This window comes from Misgurnus anguillicaudatus, chromosome 8, assembly GCF_027580225.2.
Source record: "Misgurnus anguillicaudatus chromosome 8, ASM2758022v2, whole genome shotgun sequence".
In the NCBI taxonomy this organism is placed as follows: Eukaryota; Metazoa; Chordata; class Actinopteri; order Cypriniformes; family Cobitidae; genus Misgurnus; species Misgurnus anguillicaudatus.
This window is the reverse complement of record NC_073344.2, coordinates 15,155,183-15,180,194: the sequence shown is the minus strand read 5'-3', so window position 1 is coordinate 15,180,194 and position 25,012 is coordinate 15,155,183. Positions and strand designations below refer to the sequence as shown.

Genomic DNA, 25,012 nt, shown 5'->3' with positions numbered 1-25,012 from the left:
TGAATGCACCATTAAAGTATCACGTGTGCCTCGGACACAAGTCGGCTATAATAATAGTGGCATCGGGTGTTTTTGCTGAACGGACCCCTTGGGTCTTTCTTTTAAAAAAACGTATTTATGCACGTCGGGTCGTCGTGATTTCACCAAGAAAGATGTGATCCTGGATCAACATTTTAATCAAAGATACCCCAACCTACCCTTAACTCAAACCCTAACCATTTTAAACCCTCAAATGAGTATGAAATAAAAGATTGAGGAGTATTTCTTAAAAGCCCCTAACCCAATCCTAAACCTAAATCTAAAATACACACTTATCCTAATCCTGCAATCTGATTGGTTAATGAAAATGTTGATCCAGGACCAACAATGGTGTTGATCCAGGATCACATCCTACTTGGTGAAATCACGTTCACCTCGGGGGGTCGGGTATAAAGTGATTCGGATCCTTTTGGGTCAGGTACATTTCTTTGGACGAGAAGACCTCTACATCTCTCTTCAAAACACTCCTTGATTTGAGACATCATTCATGTCCAGAACACAAGCAATGTGTGAGACGCTATGCACCAATTCTTGTATTTGTTTATTCAAACTTCTAACCCTATGTATGTCAATAGAAATAGTGATGCTTGCCTTACAACTAATACATGTTAGAAAATTACTTATAACTTCGATTTGTATGTTTCTCAAAATCTGACTTTTTCCATGTTTAAGTGCTATAATTGGGTTCCCAATGCTTCTATCAACCTAGAAAATGTGAAAAAGATCAATCCGGTAACTTAAGTTTTGTTAAACCATTCTCTGCAAGCATGTGAAAAAATAGGTCATTGAAATTTGGGTTCCCTTGTGATGTCAGAAGTGGATAATATCGCCCCTTAATCTGCACTATCCAACCACGGCACTGCCATTTAGTGCAGATATGAGCTAATTTGCATTTTAAAGGACACACCCAAAGTTTGGCACTTTTTTGCTCACACCTACAAAGTGTTGCTATAATAAATGATCTACGTATATGGCATTTTGAGCTAAAACTTCACATATGTACTCTGGGGACACCAAAGATTTATTTGACATCTTCAAAAAGTCTTGTGAAATGTCCCATTTAAAACTGCACAGAAACTATTTCCTGAACTGTGGCCTTGTTGTTCTCTAATCTTTCTAGGTATTTATCTTACTTTTCTACGAGGTCGTGTGTAGTACATCACCACGGTGGATTATGTTTGATACGCACCCAGTGTCCCGGCCTTCCCTCATTCATCTCCGCCCTCTCTTACAGCTGAGCATGCCATAAAAATTTAATGCTCAGAAGATAAAAGGCTCATGAAGACACACACTCGCAAAGAATATGCACCTTGCAGGATCTTATTACTAGACAGATGCTGCACGCCCCCTAAAACGCATTTACAAGCATCCCTTAAAATGCACATAAATCGGATGATTCAGTTTACACTTATAATACAGAAATGCAGTATTAATATACTAATTCACAAATTTTCCCTGACAGTGCTGCACAGTATAAGTCATGTGTTTGTTTTGATATCTATATCCATATAAATCATTTTTGTTTATTAGATGAGCAGAGCACACATGCAATGAAGTCATTACAAAAGATGATAAAGTGTTCAGTGTGTCAGACTTTATTATTTAATGGAGAAAAAATGAAACAGATGGATTAGTGCCATTCAATCGTGTTCATGCTGATATCTGCTCACGAGTGCAAGCGCTTTAGAAATTCCTCCAGCTTCTGCAGGCACACAGATTTTTAGGCTAATTGCACGGCTCATAAGAGCATTTAAAATCTCTTTGAGTTATAGCTCTGATTCATATGCGTGCAGATATAAAGCATTTCTGTATGCCACATCAAGATTTTTTTAAGGTTATACATGAGATAATGATATTAACAAAATGCTCTCGATACGGGTTCATCAAATACTTTTGCTTCAAATCCGCTAAAAATAATCCCGGCCTTGGATCATTCAGAAGGTATTGCTTTGTTGGCAGAAAATCTTAAATGCTTACTTACAAGAAAACATGCAAGACGCACTTAAGAGGGTTTTGCATCTGAGCTCTTCATATAGTTACATGTGTGCTATTAAAGGGACACTCCACTTTTTTTGAAAATAGGCTCATTTTCCATCTCCCCTAGAATTAAAGATTAGATCTTTTACCTTTTTGGAATCCATTCAGCCGATCTCCGGGTTTGGCGGTACCACCTTTAGCATAGCTTAGCATAATCCATTGACTCTGATTAGACCATTAGCATCACGCTCAAAAATAACCAAAGAGTTTCGATATTTTTCCCATTTAAAACTTGACTCTTCTGTAGTTACATTGTGTACTAAGACCGACAGAAAATTTTAAGATTTTCTAGGCCGATATGACTAGGAACTATACTCTTATTCTGGCATAATAATCAAGGACTCTGCTGCCGTAACATGACTGCAAGACACGCAATGATATTACGCAGTACCCGGAAATAGTCCTCTGCTATTGAAAGTTACCAAGGGGACTATTTCAAGCGCTGCGTAATATCATTGTGCTTCCCCTACAGAACAGTCAAGTTTTAAATAGGAAAAATACCGAAACTCCTTGGCCACTCTTCAGGCGCGATGCCAATGGTCCAATCAGATTCAATGGACCATGCCAAGCCATGCCAAAAGTGGTAAGTGGTATATGATGGCATGGTGGCCTAGGACTTTGGCACAGTAATGTCAACTGTCAGAATTTTTTTTTTTTTTTTTGAAAATATGTACCCCAGCTGTCACTGGGGCTGTACCATTTTAAAAAGTATAGCTTTGGAAATAAAGTTGATATTAGTCAGTCCTTCCAGAAAAACGCAGAGTTTTTTGTGATTGTTGTGGGCAAAAATCCATGATCTTGCGGCATGTTTTTTTTTAAATGCGATGGAATATGCGAGATATTTATGCAATGAAATTGCGAGAACTTGCAAAAATTGCGTGAACATGCAAAAACTGTTTTCAGCTTTTCATTGATGTTCACGTCACGTAATTACATCACTTCTTAACATTCCCATGACTACAGCGGACATGGTTGCGCATGTGTGAAATAAATACAAAATTTTTCAACTTTCTGCTTAGATATGCATGATATTTGCTAAGTATATGCGGGATTATGAAATCATGCAAACCCCGCATTTGCAAGCAGAAATGGGCAATTTATTCGACGAAAGTGCGGCGTATTTAAAAACTACGGTCCCCGCATAAATATGCGGACTTCGGCTGATTATGCATTGAATCATGCAATCGCATAATGCCGTTTTCATGGAGGGACTGATTATTACCTCAGAGGTAAGTATTGGTACCAAAGACACCACATTAGTATCTTAAAGGTACATACTGGTAGCAAATGTATACATATCTGTACCTAATTTGGACATATTAGTGACAGCTGGAGTACATATTTTGACCATTTTTCTAACAGTGATCATAAAATCGTGCACTATATTATTGAGCATTTATAAACTGAAAAACACTCACCTCTGCTAAAGCTTCAGCCTCCAGGGACTTATGGTCTCCTAGACTACTGTGTCTTGTTGTTCCTGGGACAGGCCTGAGAGGATGACCCTCAGGATAGATCTTTCTCTCGGGGTAGTTAATGCTACCGGCACTGCCGAAGGTCCCCAAACGTCTCTTCTCTGGACTTTCTATGTGGCCTCGACTGACTGCAATCTTATGGGGGCTGCTGGGGCAGGCGGCGGCCCGTGGCGGTGTGTCCCGGGGAGGGCTGTGTGCATCCGTCCCGCTGCGACGCCGGGGAACAGCAGACCCATCAGAACGCAACCGAACCCTGCACAAATGCATAATTAGATGGTAAACACTAGCTTAATACCGTACAGTTTTAAGGTCTTATTTTTTTCAGGCAGTAAAAGCATGAAGTATCTTCATCACAAACATCCCTTAAAGGGACACTCCACTTTTTTTGAACATATGCTAATTTTTTTGCTCCCCTAGAGTGAAACATTTGATTTTTACCGTTTTGGAATCCATTCAGCGATCTCCGGGTCTGGCAGTACCACTTTTAGCATAGCTTAGCATAATGCATTAAATCTGATTAGACCATTAGCATCGCGCTCAAAAATAACCAAAGAATTTCAATATTTTTTCTATTTAAAACTTGACTCTTCTGTGGTTGCATTGTGTACTGGGACCGACAGAAAATTAAAAGTTGCGATTTTCTAGGCTGATATGGCTAGGAACTATACTCTCATTCTAGCGTAATAATCAAGGACTTTGCTGCCGTAACATGGCGGCAGCAGGTGCAATGATATTATGCAGCGCTCGGAAATAGTCCCCTTGGTTCCTTTCAATAGCAGGGGACTATTTTCGGGCGCTGCGTAATCATTGCGGTAAAAATGAGCCTACTTTCAAAAAAAGTGGAGTGTCCCTTTAAAGTGATAGTTCACCAAAAAAATGAAAATTCAATCATCATTTACTCACCCTCATGTTGTTTCAAACCTGTATAAATTTCTTTGTTCTGCTGAACACACAGGAAGATATTTTTAGCAATGTTTGTAACAAAATCATTTTTGAGCACCATTGACTTCCATAGTATTTTTCTTTCCTACTATGAATGTCGATGGTGTTCTGTTTCATGCTTAATTACAAATATCTTCCTTTGTGTTCAGCAAAACAAAGAAATTGATACAGTTTGTAACAACTTGAAAGTGGGTAAATAATGATTTGGGTAAACTATTCTTTTAAGAAAAGAGGCAAATGAAGTAGATCAAGATTAAACACGTTAAGAGGGATCATTAATTCATCCTGAGGAAGGAAACGTGGAAGAAACCAAGCATAATTTTGCGTAATTAGAAAATGGGCTACTGACCGTCCCATGACCCCGCTGAAGCTGTATTCAGATGAGGGTTCGCATGGAGACTGAAGATCATTTTTGGATGAGGCTTTATCATCTAGTAAAGGTCCACTGCTGGCCTCGCTGTCCGCCTTCTGGCTCAAACTATCAGAGAATGCATCATCCCTAAAGAAACAATGTTATTATGAATTACCAGTTACAATCACTTTTTTAATTATGTAAGAGATAATCTTCATACAGTATCATATCGATGCCATAACTGTATTTTAAAATATTGCAATATCTTATAGCTTATGGCTTCTTTAGATCATGTGTAGAATCATTTTACAGACAGGTATTTAAATTCATGCATTTGGTTGATGATTTCATCCATAAGCTTATTGTGCTATTAAATATAAATTTTTAGTCCAGTGGCGTTGTTTTTCACCTGTTGAGCTACATGAAAATTAGATTTTTGTTCCCAGCAAGCAAACATTCACAGATCGCAATTTCACTGCATGTACACAAGCTGTTTTTACAGTTCCCCTGCGTTCTCATCTTCTTGTGAGACGGCAGCAGAAGGTGTGTGGTAATCTAAAGCTGTTCGATGTGACTTTCACGAAACAACCCAACAGCACAAGAGTTTCATTAACTTGTTTACTGTTTAAAATGCGATGCATGATTGTTGACCTTTGAATATTTTTGCTGCCTGGCAGTAACCATTTTTTGTGATTGATGGTAAGATTCATTTTAGCAGCATCCATTTTCATAATTTGCTGCTGTCAAATCTTGCAATTTTGGAAACAGGTCTTAGATTGACCCTTTTAATAAACTCATTCATCAAACTGACACCGGTTCGACATTACAGAGGGATAATGAGTGTGTCATCTTTTTAGTAATTACTGAAATGCAGTATGGTAGTTAATATCAGTCAATGGCTTAAATATGATCAACCCAAGGACAATGCAATTAAAGGGATAGTTCACCTAAAAATGAAAATTCTGTCATCTTTACTCACCCTTACATTGTTTTAAACCTGATCTTTTTTTATTTTGATAAACACAAAAGAAGATATGAAGAGTTTGGTTCCAAAACGCAATAAACGGCATTTTAAAAAAAAGTTACCACCAAAATTAGTATTGTATCAGGTCAGTATTAAAAAGTATTTTGACGCAAAATCCAATATCCGCTGTGTTATTCTGTCATCTTTTCTCCCTTTTTCCCAAAACGCGATAAACGCCAGTTCTCCTTCTCTACAGAATGCAATAAATACGCTTAACCAATCACAGCACACTATTCCCCGCATTGTAAACAATAATGCTGGTGCTTTGAATACACACAGAATCCTAGTTTTCCTCATCTACTTTGTACTTCGTGATCAACAAACAAACATAAACAAAATAATACTTTGATGGCATTGATAAACCTGTGGTGGTTTTCTGTGGCGGGGAAGACACGTAAGCAACTCGGGCGAAGGAAAAATGCCGTCTGTTTCTTGTTGTCACACAACAACATCAAGCTTCTGTCATGCTAACACATTGACCCCAGGTGATCTTATAAAAAACTTTACATTATTTTACTCGAAGTCAACGAAAATCAGCAAGACGAAATTTTTACAGCTGATCGCTGTCAAAAAAGTTCAGCGCCGACGTCCCAAGGATGACAGCAGCAAAGACAGTGTTCTTAATATGACAAAGTAAGTGTTTTGATTAATGCCATTAATGTTAACTTTTTTTTTATCTGTGTATACCACTAGTCAGCTAAATGAATATAACATGGCAAAGATGAATGCACATTTATATATTGATTCAATAGATTTATAGTATTTTGAAAAAAAACTTGTCATGAATTTATTATATTTTGCGGGAAAAAAAATCAGTTTTTATAATAAATCTTTGAAAATTATGGATTTGAATTTTTAATGTTATTATAACCTAAAGATGCCATGTGAAAGTTTGTAACAGAAAATAGTGGTTTTCATCTTTCACTTTCTTGGTATAGAAAACACATTTTTACCGAAATTAGTCAAAATGGATTTATTGCGTTTTGGAACCAAACTCTTCATATTTTGATAAATTATGGTAAGCACACAACTTCCATAACTATTGACTTCCATAGCAGGACAACAAATATTATGGAAGTATTGTGATAACTGACGAAGAAGATATTTTGATAAATGATGGAAAGCACTAGGGGTGACCCCGAATAGTCGAAGATTCGATGCATCGATAGGAGAAGCCTGATTCGACTACCAATCTCACAGTCGAATCGTCGCAGATGTGTTATGAAATGAGGATCCTTTAATTTTGGCCGTATATGGGTGCACTGTACACAACTCTGATTTCACATATACCAGCTTTCTCCCAATATATTAATATACAGCATATTATTATAATTCTGCAAATAATATGTGAAGTATCAGCTTTCAATATATTTTTAAAATGCGTTAATAAATCCAGCAACCCCTGTGACCGGGCTACACGTCCATAAGAGGTTCCTATGTTAATAAACCATTGACTCTTTGTTTCTACATTTAAAAGAAAAACCTGGCAATTTTGGCTATACGTTCATTCTTTTAATAATTTCTTTATTTTATTTTATTTATAAATCACTCTGGGTTATCTGATTTATCTATTTGGCTTGTGTTTTGTTTTCGTGCACTTGAGGCATTTTGCACATTTGTTCTGCACTTTGTTACTTCTGACCTTATTTTATTAAAAAAATGTATTTTTTATAAACGTAAAGTCTGATCTATTTTAAGTCTGTACATTTTGGATTGCTTTTTGTTGTATAGATTTTGCACTATTGCGTGCTGGCCATGTTTGCGCATGCAATTTAGCTGAACGTGCTAGGTGCGCTTCGTCTCATATTTAGAAGTTCATCAAACTAAACATTAAAAAACGGATGTTTTCGATGGGTATAAGTTTTTAAAATGTATTTAGAATATAGTGGTTATCTAAGTAAAACTACAAAACAGGTAAGCCGTTTCTTTAAATTTCGGTGATGAAACAGAAAATATCTGCACCGAACCTATATTTATGCCTGACACGACTGTCTTTCTTGTGATTTAATATTCGCGTCGGTGTTCACTTTCAAATGATAGAAAAGAGATTTCTGAAATAAATAATATCATCAGTTGTTTCTGTATCTAAAGTGAATGGAGATGATCAAAGTGAAAGCAAGCAGGTATTTCTGTGCTAAATAATAACGCGTAGTGTCTATAAAATCATTAATTTCAGTGTTTTTATGAATTGTATATAAAGCTTAGTTTTTATAATTTGCAGTAACAATCACAAATTATTTGTAATTTCTCATTTGTTGTATTTTTGGTCATGACTGCTTTGACGCGCTTAATCTCCAAATTAAATAAATACACTGAATTAGGCGAGGTTTCCAAGGCAGGACGCGGCAAAGCGTGAAATTTTCACGCTGGTCCGTGCGTGAAATAGTCACGCAATTTCGTGATACTGGGTTGCAACGTTCTGTACATCGTGGCTTTAAAATGTTATGAGCAATAATTAAACAAATGTTGCCTTACATTTTACCTTAAAAATATATAAATGCATCGTCAGTTTTGTCTTCGTTCATCACTTGAAAGACAGTTTTGGTCACTTAATCAGAAAGTTGTTTGTGTGTGCTGCTTGTGAAAGAAAATAAAAGTTATCAATTTGTACCTGGTCTGACCCCCTCCCAACCCATGCACACACACATAGATGATTCGACTATGGGTCGACTATGAAAAGATTCGACAATTCTGATTCGAATATGTAAATCCTTAGTCGAGGACAGCCCTAGAAAGCACACAGTTGACGGTACCCATTCAATTCAATTCCATCGTATTTGTTTTTTCTACTATGGAAGTCAGTGATTACAATCAGCTGTGTGTTTACCTTCATTTATCAAAATATCTTCTTTTGTGCTCATCAGAAAAAATAAATTCATACAGATTTCGAACAACATGAGCATGAGAAAATGATGACAGAATTTTCATTTTTAGGTGAACTATCCCTTTAAGTCTTTCCTGATAATGCACGTCCTTAAAAAATAATTTTTGCTCACTTTAACCTTAGTGAAGTATGTGATGTCCCATTGCACCAAGATGCCTTTGACATAACTGCAAAAGTGCTGTAGGAACCGCCAACCATTTTGGCACATTAGTACACCTCTAATGTTTTTCCCACAAAGAATGCACACATGCACAGCACACTTAGAGGCCTGGTATTTTAGATACATTTAGCCCATGCCAAGGACATAAAAGCATTATTTAATTTTAATTAAATTCCTAAGTGTTAATGGCAGGAACTATTTGATTCTCACTTATGACTATAAGTTATTACAGACTGAACAGCCTGGTCCATTAGTCATATAATACTCACAGGGCAACACTTTGGCAACATGCATCAACTAATGCCAAATCTCCTGTGCATATTATTGTGAACTTAATTTTACATGAGGGGGAACACTTTACAATAAGGGTGTATTTGTTAATATTAGTAAATGCATTAGTGAACTAAGAATAAGCAGTATGTGACCCTGGACAACAAAACCATAAGTTATTGTATTAATTTGTAATGCCAAAATCATTAGGATATTAAGTAAAGATCATGTTCCATGAAGACATTTAGTAAAATTTCTACTGTAAATATATAAAAAAATCCATTTATCATTAGTAATATGTATTGCTAATGACTTCAAAGGTGATTGTCTCAATATTTACTGTAGATTTTTTTGCACCCTTAAAGGATTAGTCCATTTTCTTAAAAGAAAAATCCAGATAATTTACTCACCACCATGTCATCCAAAATGTTGATGTCTTTCTTTGTTCAGTCGAGAAGAAATTATGTTTTTTGAGGAAAACATTCCAGGATTTTTCTAATTTTAATGGACTTTAATAGAACCCAACATTCAATACCCAACTCAACACATAACAGTTTTTTTCGGCGGAGTTTCAAAGGACTATAAACAATCCCAAACGAAACATAAGGGTCTTATCTAGCAAAACGATTGTCATTTTTGACAATAAAAATGACAAATATACACTTTTATTGCACAACTTCTCGTCTAGATCTGGTCGTGATGTGCTAGCGTGACCCGACGCAATACGTCATCACGTCAAGAGGTCACAGAGGACGAACGCGAAACTCCGCCCCAGTGTTTACATGTGTTGAGAAAGAGGACCGTTCCTACGTTATTGTATGTCAACTGATACTAATTAATGTCTTTGTGTCAGTTTATTGTTTACGATGGTCCGCAAATGTGCGTTTTATATATGTAACACGTGACCTCCCTACGTCACCACGCATTTACGTTAGGTCGTGCTGGACCGGACCAAGACGAAAAGTTGTGGTTTAAAAGTACATCTTTTTTTATTTTTCTTGTCAAAAATGACGGTCGTTTCGCTAGATGGGACCCTTGTGCCTCGTTTGGGATTGTTTGGGGTCCTTTGAAGCTCCGTTGAAAAAAACTGTTAAGTGTTAAGTATTGAATGTTGGGTTCTGTTGGAGTCCATTAGAATGGGAAGGGTCCTGCAATGTTTTCCTCGAGAGACATAGTTTCTTCTTGACTGAACAAAGAAAGACATCAACATTTTGGATGACATGGTGGTGAGTAAATTATCTGGATTTTTCTTTTAAGAAAATGGACTAATCCTTTAAACTCCAGATCTGGGCCAAATGTCCTATACTAAAAACATAATATTAATGAAAAGCTAATTTATTCAGCTTTCAAATGATGTATTGTAAAAATCAAAATAAAATAAAAAATATGCTTGCTTATCAATTCTTATATGATTTTCCAAGTTATCGCCCACCAAAAGATAATTGTATTTTTGGTCAAATGAAAACTGATTATTGAAAGTCACAAGAACCATCTATCATCTGTGCAGGACATGCAGTGGTAATAGTTTAGATACTCACAGGTCTTGTACCACAATGTATTGGTGAGGTATAAGTCCATCAACCCCATTGTGTCGGCCTTCCCACCAGTCTTCAGACGCACGATGATAAAGCAAGAGGGATGCGCCTTTTTTAAATGACAGCTCTCGAGGAGTACGACCCGTGTAGTCAAACTTTGCGATTGCCTCAATCTGCTCCACCTCTGTGAGAAAACAGACAGGACGAGTGAGACTTGGAAAAAAGACTTGTTTGTGCAAAGAATTATGTCAACAAATTTGCAAAAGGCTATAAAGCAATAGACTTCCAATCACACTCCCAGCTGGTTTATATACCAGGCATGACAAGATAGCAAACAGTTTTTATGTCCAGACCGAACATGAAAACGTGCAATGTCTAAGTCAAAGCATCAAAATATATTTGAAAAAAAAAATTAATCTTTGGTATAAGGGGAAGTTCATAGAGATCCATTAGCTCATAACAAAGTCTTATTTTTGCAGTGTTAAAGGGATAGTTCACCCAAAAATGAAAATAATGTCATTAATGACTCACCCTCATGTCGTTCCAAACTTGTAAAGCCTCCGTTTATTTTCGGGAACACAGTTTAAGATGTTTTAGATTTAGTTCAAGAGCTTGTTAACCCTTCATTGAAAATCTAAGTATAGTATACTGTCCAGAAAGGTAATAAAAACATAATCAAAGTAGTCCATGTGACATCAGTGGGTCAGTTAGAATGTGTTGAAGCATCGAAAATACATTTTGGTCCAAAATAACAAAAATTACGACTTTATTCAGCATTGTCTTCTCCTCTGCGTTTGTTGTGAAGCGCGTGCGTGAGACTAAAGTACGACATGGCTGACGTGTTATCTGGTGCGCCCCAGCTGGGTTTTTTATGCAGCCGGGCTTCGTTTAAAGTCTAAAGGAGATGCACGCTGTAAAATTGAAAAAAAACCTTTGCAAACATGTCTGAGGATAACACGTCATCCGCGTCATGCAGTCATGTGACATGTGCAGTCTTGTGCATGCACTTCACAACAGAAGACAGAAGAGAAGACAATGCTAAATAAAGTCGTAATTTTTGTTATTTATGGACCAAAATGTATTTTCGATGTTTCAACACATTCTAACTGATCCACTGATGTCACATGGATTGCTTTGATGATGTTTTTGTGACGTTTCTGGGCATGGACAGTATACCAGACATAGATTTTCAATGAAGGGTCAACAAGCTCTCGGACTAAATGTAAAACATCTTAAACTGTGTTTCCGAAGATGAACGGAGGTCTTACGAGTTTGGAACGACATGAGGTTGAGTCATTAATGACATTATTTTTATTTTTGGGTGAACTATCCCTTTAAAAAATCTGATTTAGCCTTGATGTGAAGTAGTATTTATTTAAAATATCCCCTCTGCTGCTACCCCACATCCTGGATGTCTGAAGGAAAAGGTGTTAAAAGTTTACTCATAAAATGGTCCATATATTCACAGGGCGTAATAAAAAGCAATAATATGATGATGACAGACTGCCCCATTGACCAGAGTAAATGTGTTTAAGCATTTACTATTGAAACACATAGAAACTATATTTCATATAACAAAGACCCACCCTGACGACAGAGTTAAGATTATACACAACAAAAGATAGGACCTCCCACCGTTATTTCATCCCATCAGGACCACAAGATGCTTATTTCACATGGATGGGCTGCTAAAAATGCAAAGTGGACTTTATCTAAATCCCATCAAATCTGCCACCCAGCTTTCATTTAACGTTACCACTGCCATCGCCTGACCACAGATCAGTTCACGCATCAGCTCCCAGATGCTGGCGGGGGCAAACACACTTTGGGGTGATTCGGGGTTAAGAAGATACACGGCGCAAATCAGTGCTTGCCAGAAAATCTCAAAGTCAAATAGAAATACCAATCAGTTTCATTAGGGTCTCCAACCAGGGGTGAAATTAAATGCAGGTGCTGCACAGAAGTGGGAAAGATAGAAAGTAAAACTGCAAGTATGAATGCTGACTGATTGTTTCTATGGTGACTGAACCTGATTGGTTGAATTGTAGTGTTAAAATCCAACTGCGAGGATAAGGTTGCAAAAGCCCTGTACAAGACCTAAAGCGTGTGATCAGAAGTCAGGAAAAAGCCAGGTCTGAATAGGGAACATAAACAGTGGCATGGCAAAGTATAATACTTTGGATTTTAGAAATCTTAAGAGAAATAGCGTTCATGATGTTTGCCCTAATTAGTAGTACCACAAAAAAAAAAAACAATGCTGTTATGTTAAAAACTAAGATGGCCTTTTCATCAAATAGTTAAACAGTAAAAATGTCTGTCTCCCTGAATGAGCAGCCAGCTGGATGCTAGAGATGCTATCAGGCATGTGAATGGTGTTTTGGGTTAGGATCTGAGTGCAGCTCCATCAATCAGTAAATGAAGGGAGCAGAGGCAAGAGTCCCACGAGACCTGTTTTCTCACCCACGAACAAAGAGAGTGTGGTGTTGGGGGGGTGTTGGACAAAGCGATAAAAAGCAAAGGAGGCAATTAAGCAGGGGAAACCGAGAAGAGAGATATAGTGCATAGATTACTGACACTGGGCCGATAGAGATATTCCTGTCACGCGCTGTATGCATCCCTACTATTGGCATATTGCATGGATTCAATTCAATTTAGAAAAAAATTGAATATATAAATAATACAATTTATAACATATTCGCATTGAAGATGGAAAGCATTCTAGACAATGCAATCATTTACATATAAGAAATGAAAAAGAAAGAATGAGATTAGCAAAAATGTCCCCTTTATGAAACTGTGTTGCCAGATTTCAATTTGAGATCAACCCTTTTATCTCCTCATAGCTTACTAGCCAATAAGAATGCAGCATGCTTATAGAACACCACTGTGATTGGCTAAGCTAGAGGTCAATCATAGCATCCACTGAACAATATGATTTGGTATGTCGTATTTCTTTCATTTCTATTTCTTTTAGTAAAAAAACAAGCTTGTGTTGGCTGTGTGGTATGAATGATATTCTTTCATGGAAACGGTTTAGATCAAACTGAATGTGACCCAGATATTGCAATGCCAGGTTTAACATCTGATTTCAATTTGGTGGTTTACATTCATGTGCAGGCGCACACAAACACAGAAGCCAAAAAGGTCAGCCTGAGCAACGCTGAAATGCTAATGAGCACATTATCTTTGATACACACGAAGCAAAACAACAATTTGTCCTAAAAAAACGAGTATTTTAGATTCCATTCGTTCCCCAAAATTTGTCTTCATATCTGCCCATACACTGATACAAACTAAACAAAACATTTACACGTACATTTAGATTTAGGTTTTTTTCGCAGTTGCTTTTATCCAAAAATGAAGAACACAACGAAGCGATTCATTAAGGCAGTAATATGAGACATTTAACAAGGAAGGCAAAAATATGAGAAAATCTATACAAGTAACAACAAAACATAATCCAATATCTTGCCTCTGGTTATAATCTGCATGCTTTTCCAAGACAATACAAGAGACATGAGAGACTGTCGTGGGTGTGTACAATATAAAGGAATGGATGAATGCTCAAAGAAAACATAAATAAATAATCTTGCTTGTCTGTGCGTACCATCATCGCTAGTGTGCGGCTCCGTGCCGTTGTCTGCTTCGTCAATGGTGCCCGGTTCACTGTGAGGGCTGTCACTGTACAAATACACACAAAGAAAGAAGGAAAGCTTTAGTACAAAAAACTAAATAACGTAAACGATTCCTAATAATGGTATCTATAAAGACCCCATGAAATGGCTTGAGGAGCGCAGTATCCTCTGGTTTGATTTATTTCCTATTTAAACAGGAAGGTACAGTAAAGTGGGACAAAGCATATCAAAAGTATCTAACCTTCCATCACCATGAACCATGACTTGCCAATTTTAATTGGTAATCCACGACAGGTGGTATTAAAAGAAGAAACATATTGAGTGGCCCCTCCCCCTTGTAAAACAGCCAATAACATTTAGTTCACCTCCTAGTCTGAAAACTGATGAGAAGAGAAGGCGCAGAGTGATGTCACAAAAATCATTGATCAGTGGAAATGAGAGATTGTAAGTTGTGAATGCTTATACAATAGTTTATAAATGTGAATTTTGTCAATGTTTTCTTTTGGAGCTCACTAGTTTATAGATACCTTTAACCTATTCATACTAAAATAAAAAAACTTCATTTTTGATTTAATGGGGACTTTAAATGCCTATGTCTGCTTAAATTCAATTTTTAGGAATACATTAGTCTGCAGTGATTTTATGATGGTAAACGGGTGTTGTTGGGCAAGTGCACTAAATTAGTAATATAGAATTTATGATTAACATATGTACCAGTACATGTAAAAATGTTACTGTTTCCAAAAGGGATGCCAACCAACCAAGTGCATTAATATAGACCACCTGAGTCACCTAACTGTGGCCACAGCTTTTCGCACTTTTCTCATATTTTAAAGTCAAATTAAGTTGCTTTTCCAAAGAATTGCTTAAAAGAGTTTTCCTCAAGTATTTCACTTTACGTGACCTTTGGGCTAAGCCCTCTATTAGAGTTGAGAAATTAGTATAACACTTAAGCGGCTGGCTTTACTGTAGGAATTATGACATTCCTGAGTAACATCAAAATCCAGCTTAAGTCCTAGAGCTCACCAGTACTCCTCTCCTCCAGTCATGCATTTCTCATAGACAGGACCATCCAGCTCACGGTGACTGGGGAAGATGACTTCATGGTTGATGATGATGGTCTTGATGACCTCATTAACATGAGCCTGGCAGGCCACGGGGTCCTGACCGTCCGGAATGGGCATCAGAGTGGGTCCGAAACAGATGGCTAGGTTATATGGGTCCATCATGTTCTCATCACTGTACTGGGACAGGCTAGAGGAAGAAAACCAATTTGTAAAATATCGATGTCTGTGTTTATTAGTCCACCACTGTATGTTTTTATGTGAAGTAGTAGTATGATACAAAATTGCAAAATAATGGTTTCCCAAAACCTTTCTGTCTCCCATTGGTCAGACAAACGGGTAACTACACCACAACTGTTTAAAGGGACACTCCAATTTTTTTTGAAAAATGCTCATTTTCCAGCTCCCTTAGAGTTAAACATTTGATTTTTACCGTTTTGAAATCCATTCAGCTGATCTCCGGGTCTGGCGCTAGGACTTTTAGCATAGCTTAGCATAATCCATTGAATCTGATTAGACCATTAGCATCGCGCTCAAAAATAACCAAAGGTGGCGTAGTGATATTACGCACTGCCCGAAAATAGTCCCCTGCCATTGAAAGTAACCAAGTGGACTATTTTCAGGCAGTGCGTAATATTACTACAGAAGAGTCAAGTTTCAAATAGGAAAAATATTGAAACTCATTGGTTATTTTTTTGCCCGATGCTAATAGTCTAATCAGATTCAATTGTGCTAAGCTATGCTAAAAATGCTAGCGCCAGACCCGGGGATCAGCTGAATGGATTTCAAAACGTTAAGAACTCTAGGGGAGCTGAAAAATGAGCATATTTTTAAAAAAGTGTAATGTCCCTTTAAGGTTTTGACCATAGTCTAAGAATGGGTTATATAAATTTAAGGGAAACTAACAGCTTAAGGGAAAATTACAGCCATTGTTCCTTTATAGTAGTTCCTTATACAGAACTTTGGTTTGTTGTTAACTAACTAAAATTTTACTTTGTTGTTAAAAATTGGGTTTATATCATAAACATCAGTGATGGTCCAAAATACAATTTTTACAATTCAGTAACTGTATCTGGCAGTTTCTAACTAAAGTAATTATCTTAATAAAATTACCAGCCAACTGGCCAGCAACTCCATTTAATTTACAAACCAAAGACAATTTTAGATTACATTTGGCACATTTTGCATCATGGGTGACAGGAATGTTTGGGAAACCTCTGATTGGTGCTGCTATAATGGTCCAGCAAAGGCACACTTCATCTGTCTCTTAAAAGGACACTCTACTTTTTTGAAAATATGCTTATTTTCCAACTCCCCTAGAGTTAAACAATTGAGTTTTACAGTTTTGGAATCCATTCAGCCGATCTCCGGGTCTGGCGGTACCACTTTTAGCATAGCTTAGCATAATTCATTGAATCGAATTAGACCATTAGCATTGCGCTTAAAAATAACCAAAAAGATCTCATTCTGGCATAATAGTCAAGGACTTTGCTGCCGTACCATGTGTGCAGGAGACGCAATGATACGCAGTGCCCGAAAATAGTCCCCAACTATTGAAAGTTACCAAGGGGACTATTTTAAGCAGCTGCGTAATATCATTAACTCTTTCGCCGCCATTGACGAGATATCTCGTCAATTAAGAGAAAACGCTTCCCCGCCAATGACGAGATTTTCCGTCTTTCCGCAATAACGCTATTACCCACCATCTTCCACCACTTCCGCAACTTATACAACCCGGAAGTAGCGCCTCACGTGAAAGAGAAAGAACTCCGTGTATGTTTTAAAGATTGCTTTGCATCTGATCTCTATCAAAAGTCCTTCGCAAAAATTGAATTATCTCAGCTTTTTGTTCAAAATTAGGTGTTTTTGAAGAAACCTACCCATGTTTGAGAGGTGATTACAAGAGAACTAATGAAGGTAGGATGAAACGTTTTTTTTTTTTTGTTTGAAAGCAGATGGTCTGTTCTTTCATCTGATATATTGTTTGTTTATATATTTAAAGAAGAACATTTTCTGGAAGGCATTAAACTTGAAAATCATGAAAAATGCTGGCGCTGGCTGACAACTTTTTTAAAAAACGCTGGCGAGGAAAGAGTTAATATGCCGGAATGAGAGTATAGTTCCTAGCCATATCGAAAAAAAATCTGATTCAATAAATTGTGCTAAGCTATGCTAAAAGTGGTACCGCTAGACCAGGGATCGTCTGAATGGATTCCAAAACTGTAAAACTAAATTGTTTAACTCTAGGGGAGCTGGAAAATAAGCCTTTTTTTAAGTGGAGTATCCCTTTAACATTTCTCATATCCAAATCTTATTTCAGCCGTCTATTTTAATACATCCATCCATAACTTCCAGAAGTCATCTTCGTGCACAGTGCATTATCTTTCAATAGAGATGAACTCTTGTCTCTTATTGGACGTTTTTCCGAATGCAAAAGTGAAACTGTAATGAGTCCCAGCTGTAAGAGCTGAAGGCATAAAGAAAAACTGAAGGGGAAAAATTCATATGGAAAACTCGTGACAAGAAATCAAATTCTTTGTTCGGTGTCTGGTCGAGAGTAAGCGCAGGAAGCATTAATAAAAGGCCAGCGGAAGGGGACAGGTGAAGTACAGTAAAGAGCAATGGATTTCCTCTGGAGTAAATATCCTCTAAAGCGCTCCTTAACAGACAGGGTCATAAATTAGCCTGGAACAGAGGGGGGCTGTTGAATCGCTCTTTGTAAACATAATGAATGTCTTTGCTTGTGACTGCGGCTATTCATAAATGTTTATTTACTGATTTACAGTTTAAAGACAGGATGTGTTAAAACATTAAGGATTACACTCCAAATTTAAATGTTTATCTGTTAAAGCAAACAGCAACAGGTCAGCTGGTTTAAAGTATACTACTTGTTTAAAAAAAAGCTTACTGATTGAGAAATGCAAATAGGTATCTCATGACGATGATGACGGTACGAGGAAGGGTGACTACTATCTGCTGGACGTGGTGAGCTCTCTCCGCGGACGATTCAAGCTCTGAAACGACAAAACAACAAATCATCATTCATACAACATACAAACGGCATATGCAACACCAACCCGTAGCTCCTCAGTCAAAATTTATTACGACCTTTTATGCAAAATTGTGTACTTTTTATATTTTCATGCCACACGGTTTCTATTGCTTCGCCAGGCAGCACAAAGCGAATAAAAGATGAAGTCAGCCAGAAATAAGACCATACAACCCATCACAAAAAATGGCATCTATTGTCTAACATCACGATTAAAGGACACATTATGCAAACATTTTTAGTTTGGACATAAATGTGTGTTGGCAGTGTGTGAACACATCAAGCCTACAAAGAAGAAAATCCACCCTCTACTTCTTTTTTAATCCCCATTAAACCAAAGCAGTCTTATTTGATACATAGTTTTGATTCTCTTGTTAATGTGACATCACAAAAACAAAGCCCACCCACGTCCGCTGACTCCCTGGTTAATTTTACCCAAATGCTTTTCTTAAAGGGATAGTTCACCCAAAAATGAAAATAATGTCAGTAATGACTCACCCTCATGTCGTTCCAAACTCGTGGGACCTCCGTTCATCTTCGGAAACACAGTTTAAGATGTTTTATGTTTGGTCCGAGAGCTTGCTTGACCCTTCATTGGAAATCTACGTGCGGTGTGCTGTCCATGTCCAGAAGGGTAATAAAAACATCATCAAAGTAGTCCATGTGACAATAGTGGATCAGTTAGAATGTGTTGAAGCATTGAAAATACATTTTGGTCCAAAAATAACCAAAAATACGACTTTATTCAGCATTGTCTTCTCTTCCGCGTCTGTTGTGAAGCACATGCGCAAGAATAAAGTCACGTAACTGCAGTGACGCGGATGACGTACGACGCGGCTGACGTGTTATCTGGGGCGCCCCAGCTGTTTTGTTTTTTTGTTTTTTTTCTGCCCGGGCTTCGTTTATAGTCTGAGGGAGACGCACGCTGTAAGGTAAGTAAGTAAACATGTCTGAGGATAACACGTCATCCGTGTCACATGACTTTAGTCTCGCGCATGCGCTTCGCAACAGACGTGAAAGAGAACACAATGCTGCGTAATTTTTGTTATTTTTGGACCAAAATGTATTTTCGGTGCTTCAACACATTCTGACTGACCCACTGATGTCACATGGACTACTTTGATGATGTTTTTATTACCTTTCTGGACATGGACAGTATACCGTACGTAGATTTTCAATGAAGGGTCAACAAGCTCTCGGACTAAATCTGGAACATCTTGAACTGTGTTCCGAAGATGAATTGAGGTCTTGCGAGTTTGGAACGACATGAGGGTGAGTTATTAATGACATTATTTTCATTTGTGGGTGAACTATCCCTCTAATGTGTTTGTTAGCACATTATAATGCTAATGCAGGAATCAAATCTATTTTAAATGAAAACGCTCACTGTCTGTTGGTAAGGGAGTGAGGAGCTGTAGCTCATTTGTATTTAAAGGTACAGACATTAAAATAGTGCTTTTTTGCTTCAGCTAAAGGCAATACTCACTGATGGTGGAGATGAGATCTAAGAAGCGCTCCTTAGGGAACAGAGGGTTTTCCAGACCTCTAAAGTAGAGTTTCAAAACACCTGCCACTGAGTTGATGTCGTGATCGCTCTGATCATCCACCAGTGGGTCTTCACCTGAAATACACGGTTGTAAAATCTGGTAAGTGTCTGCTGCGAAGCACATTCATGATTCACACTGTAATGGCAACCGCAGCTGGCTTGCAGGCCAGTCAATAACTTATCAGATACTTAACAGACACCATTTGGGCATGAAGGTAACTCCTAGGACCGGGCTCACACTACAGAATATTTTGAAATCCTAGCTGATTCATCACACAAAATGATATTAAGATTACCATGCCAAAGAGAGCGCAAACATGATCTCAGGTTTAAGAGTTTGACATTTATTATTATTTTTAGGGGCGGTTTCCTGGACAGGGTTTATCCTAGTCCCAGACTAATATGCAAGTTTGAGCTGCTTTAATTTAAAAACATCTTGTCCTGACTCATTTTAATATATCGGTGACATTGTTTTGTTTCAAGATACAAACCTGTAGTGTTTTTGTAAGGTATGTTTGTAAAAACTTCTTAAATTACCTAATAAAAATAAGTTGGAGTCCTGGATTAACCTAAACCATGTCTGAAAAACATATATTTATGTATAATTTATATATAAATACTTAATATATGAATATATATTTTTTCTTAAAAATATACATGCATGTGTGCATATTTATATACATACATAATTATTATGCACAATTCACACACACACACACACACACACACATATATATGATATAAACAAAATAGGGCTGGGAAAAGATTAATCACGATTAATCGCATACAAAATAAAAGTTAACCACACACACATACATATATTCATGTCAGATTTTTTTTAAATATAATATATTTAAAATTAATTTAAATATAATATAGAATATATAAAAATATAAATAAATATATATACACATGTAAATGTTTCTTAAATACATACATGAATGTGTGTATATTTATATTTACATAATAATTACACACAGTCACACTCATATATTATGCCAAAAATCACTTTTATTTTGTATGCGATTAATCTTTTCCCAGCCCTAAAAAAACTTTTATTATAGATTAATCGCAATTAACCGTTATGCATCCCTACTAGGGAACAGTTGTTCCTTGTGGTTAAATTGTGCTTGTTTCACAACATCCAAGTTAACGACTCACTTGTTGTTATGACAATGTGTTTCACGTTATGTATTAACATGGGGGATAGGGCTATATCAGAATTTCATTCCCACAACCCATATTCATACTATATAAAACCTACTGTTTTAACGGTCGATGAGTAGGTACTTTATCTATTCAGTAACAGTATGCCGTTTCGGACACAGGGTTGCTATGCTTAAAATCTTAAATGTTTCATATATTCGGGGCAACCACTATTTGCTTACAAGCAGATTGGGAGGTGTAAGATTTGTTCTGTAAACGTCACACATTACACGACAATCTGAGACAAACATCGGAACCGATCAAGGACCTGGACCCGATTTCGGGGAATATAAATATAAATATTCAGGATACAGATAAAGTAAAACATAACTTACCTTTAATAAACTTCACAACTTATCAATCAATGATTACATGCAAAGAAAGTGTGCAGACTACAATAGCTTTGTATTTACATCAGTAGCCTACAGTAGAATGCAAAGCTTAGAGAGCTTAATACGGTAAATCAATTCCTGATGTCAAATCAAATTTTCTGATGTTTTTTTTACTCTGGTATATACTCAAGGTGACAAACTTAAAGCTTGGAAAACACAAAAATAAAGTTTTGAATCTGAGATCATACTATAAGAATTACTGTTTGACTTACCCCTCTCGAATGAATTTTTAATATCGTTCACTTCCACCTGAGATCCAGGAACTCTAAATATGCCTTGTTGCTGCAGCCCTTACAGATGGAAAGAAAAAGAAACGTAAGACCCAGACTTGTCAAGGTTTGAAATAGCATTATTTCAGTCGCACGGCTTTCAGGCAATCTCTATATAGAAAAGAGCCTGTTTTGTGACACGTGGCAACCATTTTTCTGAGATTACATGATATCCTGAAAGGAAGCAAGAGTATGCCTGTAATCTTAAAGCAATAATCTGAAAGATATATGGAAAGAAATAAAGGCTTGAGCCATGTTAGCAATCTTCCTGCTGGGACAGAGAATTGAGAATTGTGTTTTCTTTACTTGATATCCGTAAAAATCTATAGTCTTATAACCGGCAGGCGGTAAATAATAAATCACCAATCCAAAGCATGTTTAGGACCCAAACTGATGTCATTCCCTAAATTTACTGACTCCAGTTTCACCCTGACAGATGGACTTTATATGGAACTATTTTGAAAGTGCCACGGGATCACTAAAACTCGCAGCAGATGAGATCCTTTACGGATTAGCATCTGCGTCTCTTTTTGGTTCTGTGTGTAGGGTCTTGTCTGAATGACAAGAGCTTGTGCTGTTTTTTCGAGGGCTCTCTAATGGTTTCCAGTAGACTTTGAGTCAGCATGTTTAGCTGAAATCAATTAGCGACCTTTCTTTGAACCTCTTACCATATAGATTAATGTATCGTATGCAGCTCTCCACCACCAGAGGAATGGGTTGACCTGAATCCTAAGAAACAACAAGCATTACAAGATGCCATCAATTTAGAGTAGTGACAGAAATTGAAAATGGTTTCTAATGAAAAATAAATACAGTAAGTTACAATATGAAAATTATCATCTATGTAAAGGTGCACTAAGTAGTTTTGTCTTTATTTGTTCATGCTTGCTTATAAAAAATATAGGGCTGTCAAAAGATTAATACAAATACAAAATAAAAGTTTTTTGCATAATTTATGTGTGTGCACTGTGTACAATAATTATTATTGTGTGTGTGTGTGTGTGTGTGTGTGTGTGTGTGTGTGTGTGTGTGTGTGTGTGTGTGTGTGTGTGTGTGTGTGTGTAAAATAAGTATTTGATACATCAGCGTTTTTATCAGTAAGGGGTTTCTAATTCTAAGTGGGCAATTGACACAAAATTTCCACCAGATGTAGCCAAATATTGAATTCATACAAAGAAATCAGAACATTTAAGTATACAAGTTGAGTCATAATAAATACAGTGAAATGACACAGGGGATAAGTATTGAACACACTTTATTTAATACTTTGTAAAAAGCCTTTGTTGGGGATTACAGCTTCTATATGCCTCTTGTTGAAGGTTCCTTGGGCCTCTTTTATGAACTTTGATCTTCAGTTCTCTCCATAGATTTTCTATGGTATTTAGGTCAGGTGTTCTGATTTCCTTGTATGAATTCAATAATTGGCTGATGTGTCAAATACTTATTTTCCCCGCTGTAGATATATTTTATATAAAAATATAAATAAATAACATTTTTCTTAAATTCATACATGCATGTGTGTATTTATATATACATAATATATACACACGGTACACACACATATATTATGCAAACTTTTATTTTGTATGTGATTAATCGCGATTTATCTTTTGACAGCCATAAAAAAGCTAACTTTTTGTGTTAAATCTTCTGTCTTTTAGCCATTTGTAGGTTGGTTCCCCAAAATGCAAAAACTGTGGTATTGTGGTATTAAACATTGCTCTGTTTGTCTATGCTGGTGGTTCTCAAACTGGGGGTGGGCCCGAGATGGTGCCAGGGGGCACTTTTATGACATTTTATAAAATACATTAATTTATTGCAAATTGTGTGCAATTATACCCCAGAAAAATAAGGCTACTAACCAAGAGCACTACATTGTGCAATTTTATATGTTTTGTTTAATTCTAAGTTTGAGGTTGTTTTATGCCAGGAATTTTCTTTGGTGGGGTGACGCAAAGGGATGCACCCTACACAAGGGGGGGGGCACGCTGAAAAGTTTGAGAACCACTGGTTCTAAGCATAAAATAGGATTTAGTAACATTGACTTAATCAGTGGTGTTTGTTTGTGGTGAGGGTTTCTGTTTATTCAACCAATGACAGACAAAAGGAGTGCTCATGAAACTAATTTAAGAACCAAGTAATTATTTTTGCAATTCTATGTGGTGATGCCAGATTTTACACAATTCAACTTTAATGAGTCACCAATTTAAACTCTCTTTAAAGAAAAAATATGACTTAGTGCACCTTTAATTAACATGCTGTATGTGTGTTTTATGAACAAATTTCTAGATGCTTTAAAAACAAGAAATATGTTCACAACCTCGAGTAAAATGAACTTTCTAGTAATTTTAGTACAGAATAAAGCAAAGCATTAGGCATATCTTTCCACAAGAGTATTTCACAATAGAAAAAACATGTTTGGAAGTCCAAGCCAGGGTTGTCAGTACGACTAGTATTGTTAGAAAAAATCCTGTAACTAATACAAGGTCACTACAGAAAGCTTTGTTTTTGACCTCTTGGGGAAAGAGGCAATGACGTGCCATTTCAAGTAACTGCATTACAGTGCTATCAGACAGAAAAAGTCAGTTCATGCCTGGCCCTATTGTAAAGTACCTGATTGCGGGTACGAGCATTCCGTCTTCCCCTAGGACAAAAGCAGCGTAGAGCAGAGCAGAGTGAAAAGAGAGATTCACAGTTAGAGAGGAACGGATGACAGAATCGCCATGGAGACGACAGTGTCGCCGTGGTGACTGGGTAAAATAGCATTAGGGCAGCTGCTGGAATGGCTTGAGATGCAGTAAAGGGAGGCAGGAGAACACAATGTCTCTGTGGAAAATTTTTCCATTGTATCTTTAAATCAGATCGTCTAAAAGTAGTACTCAAGCATTTAATAGCACAAATTAAGTATATTATTTCAGCAATAGGCAGTTTCTTAAAAACTACTGGACCTGTGCATCATTTGCCACCCTTATTATCTGCATCATCGCCATCTGGCGAAAGACGGATTGAAATAACAGGAGCGGGTAGAGGGCGTGAGCGCATGAGTCAGCGGTAGGAAAGTTAAGAGACAGAGCTTGTGACAGCTATCCCTCCAGCCCACCAGGAGGCGCAACTGGCGCCACAGTCAGTGGAT

General features: G+C 37.1%; 1 protein-coding gene across 2 annotated transcripts in view; it reads right to left on the bottom strand.

Moving 5' to 3' along the window:
* The window catches only part of srgap3 (SLIT-ROBO Rho GTPase activating protein 3), a 197,775-nt gene that overhangs the window by 5,401 nt on the left and 167,362 nt on the right, over window positions 1–25,012 (bottom strand). The window contains exons 12-21 of one of the 2 annotated variants that reach the window (XM_055212340.2): window positions 24,493–24,523; window positions 22,548–22,608; window positions 21,823–21,900; window positions 19,953–20,087; window positions 18,326–18,431; window positions 15,380–15,607; window positions 14,326–14,399; window positions 10,722–10,902; window positions 4,843–4,992; window positions 3,495–3,804 (exon numbers count right to left, since the gene is read on the bottom strand). In XM_055212340.2, coding sequence (XP_055068315.1) covers window positions 3,495–3,804; window positions 4,843–4,992; window positions 10,722–10,902; window positions 14,326–14,399; window positions 15,380–15,607; window positions 18,326–18,431; window positions 19,953–20,087; window positions 21,823–21,900; window positions 22,548–22,608; window positions 24,493–24,523 — 1,354 coding nt within the window. The remainder of the gene's footprint in view (window positions 1–3,494; window positions 3,805–4,842; window positions 4,993–10,721; window positions 10,903–14,325; window positions 14,400–15,379; window positions 15,608–18,325; window positions 18,432–19,952; window positions 20,088–21,822; window positions 21,901–22,547; window positions 22,609–24,492; window positions 24,524–25,012) is intronic. The other variant, XM_055212339.2, reaches the window with a different exon arrangement.